Below are 11104 nucleotides of genomic sequence, written 5' to 3' on the forward strand. Positions count from 1 at the left end.
TTTAGACAGGGCATGGGGAAACCACAGGACATAGTGCAGTACCCGATGCTAGTGAGAGCAGGCCGCCATTCCTGCTGCTAGGAACAAGGAGCACAGGGCAAGGGAGGGGGCAGGGGCTGCTGTCTGACAAGAGCTGCTCATAGGTCAAGAGACACATCAGCCCCACCGGGAAGGTGACCCCTGAGACCCACCAGCAAGGATCCAGGGAGCTAAATCCCTTGACCTCACTTTCCAATCTCCTGCCTAAAACTCCCCATTGGCCAAACGCAACTGCAACTCAGAGGACAGAAGAGTCTGCGATTACAAGTATAAGGCTCCCTGGACATAAATCAAGGTGGAGGAAAGTAGAGAGTAGACACCGAAGAGCAAAAGGAAGATTTATGAGACAGTAGACACTAAATACATGGGAAATGAATAAATGAATGATGTTTTTCAACAAATATGCATTGAAACACTACTCAGTGGATATTTATCATTCTGATCACTGTCTTCATGTAGACAAATCAAAGGCCGCACACATAAAAAGGCCACTAAGTGTAACTGCAACCTGTGGGCAGACAATAAGGCCTTAGGCTACGTGAGATGGGGATCTGGAACTGAGAAGTCCTGACATAAAGCTAGCGCTTGGGAAAAGGTGGACCAGAAGAAATTTGCCCAGAGGCAGATGACAATAAGTAAGCTTATCTGGTTTTGCCTAGGCTCTACGTGGTAGGGGGAAAATCTCTGAGAATCCAAAACCTGCACCTCATGAAAATCTGAGGTTCAATTTTACGATACCCTCAAAATTGGAGACCCCAAAACAGGCTAGGAAACCTCATCTCAGGCCATTGATATCTTAGTGCTCCTGGCTGAAACAAATGCAAAACTCCTCCGGAAGGGAGTGTTCCCACTTCAGGTCATATGAAAAAGCTGCTGCAGAGAAAATAATCCCCAATAAAGATGAACTCACATTGAGACTACAAAACACACAAGGAAATGGACCACCATGAGTGACAGCTGGCAGGCCTAACAACTATAGGATTAGAACTCTGACAGAGCTGATTAAATCATGATTTGATTAAAAGTATTTTTATAAGGAATCAAAATCCTAAAAAAGGAACAAACTATTATTACCAGAACCCACTCAGTGTATACAAAGGTATGCTCCACTCTAACAGAATCTGTCTTATTGCCCTAACTCAGCACACTGTCTTAGAGTATGAAAAATCCTAGAAACCCTTCTGGAATATGGGAGCTTTTACTCAGTAGGTGTTTCCCCTCTCTTTTCCTAGGGATACATACTCACCCTCTGAGTCCCCTTGTCTCCTAATTGAAGAGTACTGAAATAATTCTCAGGACTTAACGATTTCCCTTCTTTCTTCAGTACCATATCTGTAGTAGGATTAGGTTTAGGTACAGCTCAAATGTACCACATTTCAAAGTTGTAGTACAAGACTGTACCCTATTTCTTGTTCAGTCGCTACTGGCAAATTTTTAGAATTTTTGTTCAAACCATTTTTCAGTCATTTTACGAGGCAGTGGAGGAGGAAGAGTCCTTGACCCTACTTCACTCTGCCATCTTTACTAGAAAGCCCCACACTGATGTTTTTGAGATTCTACAGGGGTAAGCACTGCTTCAACTTGGGCAGCCCTAGATGTAGCTGTGTTTGTATGCTGACTTCAGAATTTTGTTGGTGGGGTTGGTGTTTACAGTTGGGCGGCAGGGAGATACCGGACACCTCGTTTATGGGGCATTTGCCCCAACTCAGCAAAGCAACTGATTACATTTCACCACACGATGTTGTTGGTGACCCTGGGAGACCAATCTCAGGGGAACGGTGGGGACAGAAGCCAGGCCGGAGGGGACTCAGTAGGGAGTAAACAACGTGAAGCAGCTGGACAACTAATGAAGGCTGCCTGGGAAGTGGGAGAGTAAGTAGTTAGAGCAATGTGTGAGGTTAAGGGTGGATTTACAGTCTTTATTTAAGGGAGATACCTGAGCATTTTAAAATTCTGGAGAATCCAATAGAGAAAGAGAGGCTGTAGCTAAAGCAAAACATGGAAACAACTAATGGAGGTTAGATAGAATGAGATCCAGAGTGCAGGAGGAGACGCCAGCCTTCAATATAAGAGGAGTAACTCTGTCCGTGGAAGAGGAAGAATGGAGAATTTGAAGCTGGGGACCAGGGAGGTGAGAGAGTTTGAAAAACGTAGAAGGTGAGCTCATCTCCTGAGCATAAATGTAGGTGATGGGAGTGGGCATTTGAAGAGACAGGAAGAGTTTTAAATTGCTCAAAGTAACCAATGGAAAATGAGAGAAAGTGACAATTTGGGATATTCAGAAGAGTTACGAGGGAAACTAGAAAAATCTCTGGAAGCCAGTTGAGATGGGAGACCATAAATGAATGATGGATCTTGTCTTCATGGCTAAGTGGTTTTAACCAGCTATTCTCAGAAATACATTCTCAAAGAAAGAATGGCAGGGAGTAGTAGATTGATGGATTGATCTAAGGCTGGTGGTCAAGGGAACTCAGGGTACTGACCAGAGAATGACTATGTGATAGACTATTAGATCTCAGCTAGACTAGGGGGATGCAACCACACGAGGGGCTGAGGGGCTGAGGGGCTGAGAGGCAGAGGCTGGAGGGCTTGATGAAGAAGAACGACTGTTACAGAAGGAGCGAATGGACTGAGAGAGACCAAAGGAGTAGACGTTGTGATCATAAGAGTGAGCGATTTTATTGTGAAAGTCCAGTGGTGGATCAATTTAACAAACCTGAAATCTGACCATGAGTGTGGACGATAGTGGAGTGAAACTGAAGGCCAATGAGGCTGAGTAAATGAGCTGAAAGCCCTGGGCCCTGCATGGGGGTCAACATGGGCAATTAAGTCACCAGGATGATGGAGAAAACTGGGGTGAAGAGAAGCTCCTTATCCATGTACACTAGTCTTAATAAAAGAAGGGGGCAATCAGGCAGACAGTGGTAACGATGAGGTGGAATAGAGGGTAGTGGCTGGAGACCACAGTAGTCTCTTATATACGTACCTATTAGATCTTATTGCAGTAACGGTCACCAAGTGGCACTGGGGCCAGGGACGTCACCTTCTGATCCCCAAGGGTGAGGGGGGTGAGAGAGAGAAGGAACATCCTCAAGGGACAACAGATGGTAGGAACATTAGGAAGTGAGGTGAGGTGAGGGCAGAGGAGGCACAAAGGAGAATGGCAATGAGAAATGTAAGAAGGTGCCTGACCTGAGGCGCTGACTGAGGATGGTGGGGACGGGGGCACGATGACATCAAGTGGCCTTATGTGTTCCAAAAAGACTGACCCCAGCAGACCACAGGTAGACGGTGGTTAAGAAGGTGAGAGAAGTATTAAGATGCTGCCGAACGTATCATTCTCCAGTAAGCAAAGGACTCAAGACTCTCTAGAGACTGATGTCTCCCTTCCAAGGCTGTGTTAGCCCAAGTTCTTCAAAATATAGACGCTAAGATGGGACGTGGCATAAAAGAAATGTATTAGAGGAAACGTCTCTGAGAGAGATTGCAAAGGGAGGTGGGAGAAGCTGGGAAAGCTTCCAGATCACAATGCAGGTCTGACCACAAGGGAAGGAGAGAAGGAGGAAGTGAGGTTAGGGAGAAGCACCAGTCCATCTCCCAGGAATGGGCCTGTCCCAGTGCCCCTAATAGGGCCATTGACTGGGAGCAGCCCGTGGCCGGCATGGCCTCAGCATGGATGCAAGGATGTATTTCAGAGTGAGGAAGTTGGGACCCTCAGTCAGTTATGCTCATTCCCATGGCCGCCACACAACACAGCAATATTTATATGTCTGAGGCAACATTTCTCGAAATACAGCCTGCAGAGTCCTTGGTCCATAAGTAACTGCATAAGAATTAAAAGGGGATTCCATGATCAAACAATTCTGGGAAATGCCGCATACTTTCTCTAGGATCCTAATGCTTATTAGCACTTGAAGAGTTCTGAGAAGCACTGTAGTAAAGAAACTTGCTTTATATTTTCAGTCCACCTATTTTTCAAACCTACTTGAGTGAAGTCCACCCCCCCCTTTTTTTTTACACCTTTCAGCACAAAGCAGAATAAACCGGACATGAATTGAAGAAGGGTTTTTAAGGATATAGTTAACTACTTTTCTTCCAGCAAGTACATAAAAAAATCTGTATTTCAGGGTTGGTCATCAATACAATTGTTTTTTGGAAGTATCATTTCCCCCTTGCTGCCCTCCCAGGTAGCCCAGGTATTGAGAGGACTAAGCACTAAGGTGACATTTTAGGCTTAGCCAGGATGTGGGAGAAAATGTGGGGGCAGGATGAGACATTCTTAGAATCCCTAAAATTATAACATGTAGGTATGGGCCCCTTCAATCTACTGCTCAGTACCAAACAACGAATCCAGAGGAAAATTGTTTTCTAAGAGTAGGTTTTACACACTTTGCATTAAGAAGTAGTGTTATTCAGGGAGATCAGCTCAGTGCTTTGTGACCACATGGGGAGGGTGAGAGGGAGATGCAAGAGGGAGGAGATATGGGGATGTCTGTATATGTATAGCTGATTCACTTTGTTACACAGCAGAAACTAACACACCATTGTAAAGCAATTATACTTCAATAAAGATGTTAAAAAAAAAAGTAGTGCTATTTAAAAATTATAATAGCTGCTATTTGGGAATATCGTTATCATAGACTTTTTTCCTATACTTACCAAATTTTCTGTAATGTAGTATTTGCTAATAAAAATTAGTTAGACAGATAGATAATCTGAAAACACTGATATCTGATGAAGCCATTTTAAGGGATAGATAAATTATTTTAATTCTAAAGTTCTGAATACCCATTTCTCAATAACAAGGTAGACCTCTGAAAATGTCATCACGCTAGCATTCAGCATCCTAGCACCCCCCCATCCCTTCACTCAACTAATTTAATGTTGTATCTATCAATCAGCATCCAGTCAAAGACAGGAATCATACCAGTAATTTGACCAAAGAGCATTTCCTACAAAGAATTATTAACTAGTCAAAGGGGATTAACTGTCTAAGGGAGTAGGAAGCAGAGGTAGGAAGAGGCCTCTAGACTGAGGCAGAGCACCCGAGAAGGAACACACCTGGAAGAGGCCCTCCCTCCCAAGGCTGAGATTCAGACCTCTTACAGAGGGTGACTGCAACCCACTGGATGGTCAGGAAGTTTGCCGAGGTGAGGCCCTTGGGGGCTGGTGAGCAGGAAACTGCCTGCAGGGGTACCAGTGAGACCCACAGGAGGGTGGGCACCACTCGGTCTCCACACAGCACTGTCAGGTCATCCCAAGGAGCAAAAACAAACAAACAAACAATAACAAAATTCTGGAACCAGAATGAGAAGCCCCTGCCTCTTCCTGTGATTCTCAGAGCCTTCTACATCAGCTGGCAAAGGAGAAATGTTTATAGGGTTCAGCTGAAGGATCACAAAGCAAGGCAAGGAAGGGTGGGTTAGGAGCTGAAAGGCAATAAATTACTAATGGGTGCACCGCATCCTTTGCTTGTTTTTTTTTTACTGAGGGCCAATGTAACATGAAGAATATTTCTGCATCTCCTGTAAAATTATTAATAAAGTCATCGCCCAGTGTGTTTTCCAACCTCCCTAATATAAGAACTTAGTAACAAGAAAAAAATGAGATAATGAGTATAAATTATTGGACCTAATCATTTGCTGCTTCATCTTGTCACAGCTCATCTTGTCAGTACAGCTTTCTCTGACTATCCTACGTAAAATGTGAACCCCCAAACCACCCTGGCCCCTCCTAGCCTCCTTCCCTGCTTTGCTTTTCTCCACAGAACTTCTCTCCTACTACCCTACAATCTACTTACTTATTTTCTTTTTGTCTGTAATGTAAGTCCCATGAAGGTCAGGATGTTTGCCTACTGATGTGTCCCCAGCACCTGGAACAGTGCTGGGCACATGCCAGGCACTTTACAAACATTTGTTGAATAAATGAATTGAATAAATGCGTGATCTACATGTATGGGGGAATGAGAGTTATAACATGACAGTTTCCTAGACTGAAACTGGGATTGAACTTGAATAGACATTTTTCCAAAGACGACGTACAGATGGCCAACAGGCACATGAAAAGCTGCTCAACATCATTAATCATCAGAGAAATGCAAATCAAAACCACAATAAAATTATCATCACCTCACACCTGTCAGAATGGCTATCATCAAAAAGGCCACAAAAAACTAACGTTGGTGAGGATGTGGAGAAAAGGGAACCCTCCTACACTGTTGGTGGGAATGTAAATTGGTACAACCACTGTGGAAAAAGAGTATGGAGGTTCCTCAAAAAACTAAAAATAAAACTTCATATGGCCCAGCAATTACACTCCTGGGTATATATCAGAACAAAATGAAACCACTAATATGAAAAGATATATGCCCTCCAATGTGCACAGCAGCATTATTTACATTAGCTAAGATGTGGAAGCAACCTAAGTGTCCATAAACAGATGAATGGATAAAGAAGATGTGGTGTGTACACATACAATGGAGTATTAGCCATAAAAATGAATAAAATTTTGCAATTTCCAACAACATGGATAGACCTAGAGAGTATTATGCTTAGTGAAATAAGTCAGAGAAAGACAAATACTATATCCTATCACAAATACTATATCACTTATATGTGGAATCTAAAAAATAAAACAAACTAATGAATATAACAAAATAGAAAGGTACACACGGATGTAGAGAACAAACTAGTGGTTACCAGTGGGGAGAGGAAAGGGGAGAAAGGGCAAGATAGGGGTAAAGGATTAAAAGATACAAACTATTATGTATAAAATAAACAAGCAACAAGGATATATTGTACAGCAAAGGGAAATATAGCCATTATTTTCTAATAACTTTAAATGGAGTGTAATCTATAAAAATACTGAATCACTATGTTATATACCTGAAACTAATATAATATTGTAAATCAACTATACTTTAATTTTTTAAAAAACTGGGATTTAATTATAGTAATAAAGAGGAACTCAGACGCTCAAAGGTAAGGTTTGTGAGCTACATGCCAAAGCCACAGCATGTGGTGAAGTTTCACCAATAATGATGACCCTATTACAGTTCCAGATATTAGAATGGTAAATAAAACTTTCCTCTTGCCTCAACTTCAGACCTTTAAACCATTCCTTCCTACCAATTTAGAATTTTCAAGAATCCCACAGTCTTAGAGATCTAATACACAGTACAGTGATTATAGACAACAAAACTGTATTATAAACATTAAAATTGCTAAGAGAATAGACCTTAATTGTTCCCACCACCAGAAAAGTTGATAATTTTGTTAGCTAACACTATCATGGCAATCATATTGCAATATAAATGTATCAAATCAATACGGTACACCTTAAACTTACACAATGTTATTTGTCAATTATATCTCAATTAAAAAAAAAAAAGAATCCCATGGTCTGGGTGTGGATAAGCAGAATGCTGGGAATCAAGCTGAAATAAAATAATTCAGAAAGTGAAGGCCACACAAATATCAGGAAGTTAGGGTGATCCTGAACTTACCAAACAGTGCCTTCTTTAGGAAACTTCAAATTTCACATGATTCTGTAACACAGATGAGGCACCTGCCTGCTGCCATTTTCCTCCACTTACCATATAATGCAGTGTGTATGTTCATGGGGTTTTTCAAGTTTCAAAGTTTGACTTGACCCTCAGCCCCCTGCCTGGGACTGACTAGTGAGTATCAGGCAATAAAGCACCACGAGCCACCATCACTTACTCCGTCAAAGTTCTGGGGGTACTGGCGTGGCTACAGATAGCCCAGCCGCAGGGGGCTGAGCCCCAGGAGGAAGGAGCAGGGCACGGTGGCCCTCACTCACTCACAGAAGCCATACTCGGGGGTGGTGGGCAAGCCTTGCTGGGAAACATTCACAGCCAGGTTCCCACCAGCACCAACCCCTCTCAAACCCTCCATACGGAGGAACATCATGAGTTTCTCTCTGAGTTAAATTTAATGCTCGATCACATATTTGTCCAGGCCCTTTTAATGTTTATTTTTCCTTTCCCTTAATAGTTTCCTCAGTTCTATTTCTATTTTGGCTGGTCCACATTCTGTACCGACTACCTCCTCAAACATAGCTTTGGCATTAACAGATGTCGTTTAACCAGCGAAATGAACGCTAAGCCAACATGCAAGACTAGTCCTCAAATTAGGTCCATCACAGGTACAAAGAATTGATCCAGGAGAAGTTCATACAGATTTTCCAGTTATTTCAAGTTCTTTTTCTCAGTTTATCTTTCTTCCAAACTGCCCCCATCCCCTTCCTCCTCCCCACGCCCTCCTCCCACCACTCCAAATCTGGACTCTCAGCTTCCTTTCTCTCTGGCCTTAAACCTCACCCCACCCCAGCCTCAAAGAGGGGTTGAACTTGTTCCCCTCACATTCTCTGCACGTGACTTGATGGAGCCTCTGCATCCTCACCATGGAATTTTCCTGTGCTGGGCCCTCCTTCTAGGAGGAGGGTCAGCTCCTAACATCCTGCCTAACTCCTTGGTTCTCTCACATCAATTTCCCCCAGGCACTGGTACTGAGGCTCCGTCTCTGCACCACCCCCTTCCCAACTGACATCACTCTGTGGCTTCCACTGTCCCCAGAGCGGACCCTACTGGGGCCCCATTCCTCAGCCAAAGCACACAGCGTCTCTCAAAAGGGACAATGAAAACCCAAGCAGTGGTTCTCACTGCAAGTTCTTGAAGCCCCATATGCTAATGCTGATGAAATGCTACATGGGAGCGTCAGACCCCTGGGCCTGGACGCGCAGTCATCGTATGTGACACTTCTCTCCTCTGCTGCTAGCCACTACCTGCTCAGAGTTACACGTCAGAGCACTTTCCTATCCCTCCCTCAGTATCACTGAGAAGCAGCAGTAACTTAGTTCCCTTATCTAGGGCAGCCAGCAGGATGGCCACGGGGAAATCAAAGGCGGGGTACGGGGTGGGGGTGGAAGCAGCAGGAGAAAACAACTTCCCAGTTTCTCTTTGCAGCTTAAGAAACTCTCTGGGGGTCTGGGGGAGCTTTCAAGTTGCTTTATTTTGGTTAGTCCCTGAGATGTGTGACTGGTGGAACACAGCCACCAGGGGGATAAACAGTGGTTTCTCTTGCCCCTCAGGGTCAGTGGCCAGCTGTTCCGAAGGAAGCCAGCCTTTCAACTGGCCCAGACGGTTCCCACAGCAACTCGGATGGTAGGTCAGGAGGCCATACCCTCCCCACCTAGGAACTCGGTCAGTGGTAAGTCTTCGATGTATTTAACCAGTTATGTCCATGTTAATGCTTAGGGTGGTTTCGCTTTTGCAAACATTTATTTATATCCTTCAAGAGAAGAACTCAGACCTCTCCGCCAGTCACAGGAAGCTGTTACGGGGGGTGAGTAAACTTTTTAAATGCACAGAAATTGTGACTGACACCAATTTTGTGAAACTAAACCCTGGTACTTGGTTCTCTTTAATTGTGTTTTTTCCTACATGGCTTCAGGTAGGCAAGTCTTGTTTCTACCAAGAGAATGAAGTTATATGAAGAAGGGTAATGCTTACTTTTGTCTGCCTGTGGTAGCTCGCATACTACTAAACACCTAAGTGCTTAATGAAGGGATGAATCATAGCAGCTGCTCTCAGGATACAGGGGCGTGTTAAAGAAATGTTTATTCTCAGTCTTCTGAGTTGAAGACCTGCTCTGGCTAAAATCAGACACCAGAAAAGGGCAAGTATGGCTGCCTGGGCTCTAGTCCTGTGTGCCGTTTCCTCCAGGACCGCACAGCTGTATGAAGGGAAAATCATCTTTCATTTCTCCACAGGGCAGCCTGAAGATGGCTAATTACACGTCCGCACCAGAGGACGATTATGATGTCCTCATAGAAGACAACCTGAGTGACAGCGACATGGAGCCATGCACCCCGTACGAGCCCAAGATGCTCTCAGCCCAGCTGGTGCCCTACCTCTACACCGCGGTGTTCACGGCTGGCCTCCTGGACAACATCTTGGTTGTGCTTATCGTGGTAAAATACAAAGGACTCAAGCAAGTGGAAAATATCTATTTCCTCAACTTGGCAATTTCTAACTTGTGTTTCTTGCTCACCCTGCCGTTCTGGGCTTACACGGCCTCACGTGAGGGGGTTCTTCGTGACCCCCTGTGCAAAATTCTCGTGGCACTCTACTCCATAGGCCTGTACAGTGAGGCATTTTTCAATGTCCTTCTGACTGTGCAAAGGTACCAGGAGTTTTTCCGCATGAGAAGGCTTTTCTCGGCCTGCAGGATGGTGGCTGGCAGCACCTTCACAAGTGCTCTGGCGTGGGTCACAGCCATTCTGGTCACTCTGCCTGAACTTGCTTTTTACAAACCTCAGATGGAAAGCCAGAAATACAAGTGCTTCTTTACCAGACCTCACTTCCTACCAGCTGATGAGACATTCTGGAAGCATTTTCTGACCTTAAAGATGAACATTTTGGGATTTCTTTTGCCCCTGTTTTTTTTCGTATTTTGCTACGTGCGAATGAGGAAAACGCTAAAGTGTGGCGTGAGGAACTGTGACCTTTTCAAGCTTGTTTTCACCATAATGGTTGTTTTCCTTCTGATGTGGGGACCCTACAATATTGCACTTTTCCTGTCTGCTTTCAACGAACACTTCTCCCTGCATGGCTGTGAGAGTAGTTACAACCTGAACAGAAGTATCCAGATCATGAAAATCATCGCCACCACCCACTGCTGCATCAACCCTCTCCTCTACGTGTTTCTCAACAAGGCATTTAGGAAACACCTCTGCCACCTTTGCCATCTGTGCCGTGACACTGCACCTCAACCCACTGAGGAACCTGCCCAAGGCACATCAAGGGAAGAATATCACCTTTCCACTTAAATGTAAACTAGCTCCTACCAAAGGCGGGATAAATAAACAATAATTTTTCCCTCATTGCATTGTTTTGTGCAATAGTTTTTACACATTTGTACATAAAATAGGCTCCGGGGGGCTTCCCTGGTGGCGCAGTGGTTGAGAATCTGCCTGCCAATGCAGGGGACACGGGTTCGAGCCCTGGTCTGGGAAGATCCCACATGCCACGGAGCAACTGGGC

General features: G+C 44.3%; 1 protein-coding gene across 5 annotated transcripts; it reads left to right on the forward strand.

Annotated features, from left to right (window-relative positions):
* The first annotated feature begins 9155 nt into the window (after window positions 1-9155).
* On the forward strand, window positions 9156-10902 carry CCRL2 (C-C motif chemokine receptor like 2). 5 transcript variants are annotated; one of them, XM_059937618.1, is made up of 3 exons: window positions 9381-9404; window positions 9513-9737; window positions 9832-10902. In XM_059937618.1, the coding sequence occupies exon 3, from the start codon at window positions 9844-9846 to the stop codon at window positions 10888-10890; it is 1047 nt and encodes a 348-aa protein (XP_059793601.1). In that variant the 5' UTR covers window positions 9381-9404; window positions 9513-9737; window positions 9832-9843; the 3' UTR covers window positions 10891-10902. The 5 variants fall into 5 exon arrangements, with proteins under 5 accessions (XP_059793599.1, XP_059793600.1, XP_059793604.1 ...); XM_059937619.1 differs by having other exon boundaries at window positions 9388-9404; window positions 9517-9737; XM_059937616.1 differs by lacking the exons at window positions 9381-9404; window positions 9513-9737 and adding an exon at window positions 9156-9262.
* The last annotated feature ends 202 nt before the right edge of the window (window positions 10903-11104 follow it).

Source organism: Balaenoptera ricei, chromosome 11 (genome assembly GCF_028023285.1).
Source record: "Balaenoptera ricei isolate mBalRic1 chromosome 11, mBalRic1.hap2, whole genome shotgun sequence".
NCBI classification, from domain to species: domain Eukaryota; kingdom Metazoa; phylum Chordata; class Mammalia; order Artiodactyla; family Balaenopteridae; genus Balaenoptera; species Balaenoptera ricei.

Bases quoted from the DNA above. Each gene is read 5' to 3' on its own strand.
- CCRL2 (XM_059937616.1), top strand. From the start codon at position 9,221: ATGGTAGGTCAGGAGGCCATACCCTCCCCACCTAGGAACTCG. The intron at 9,263-9,831 runs GTCAGTGGTAAG...ATTTCTCCACAG, and splicing joins CCTCCCCACCTAGGAACTCG to GGCAGCCTGAAGATGGCTAA.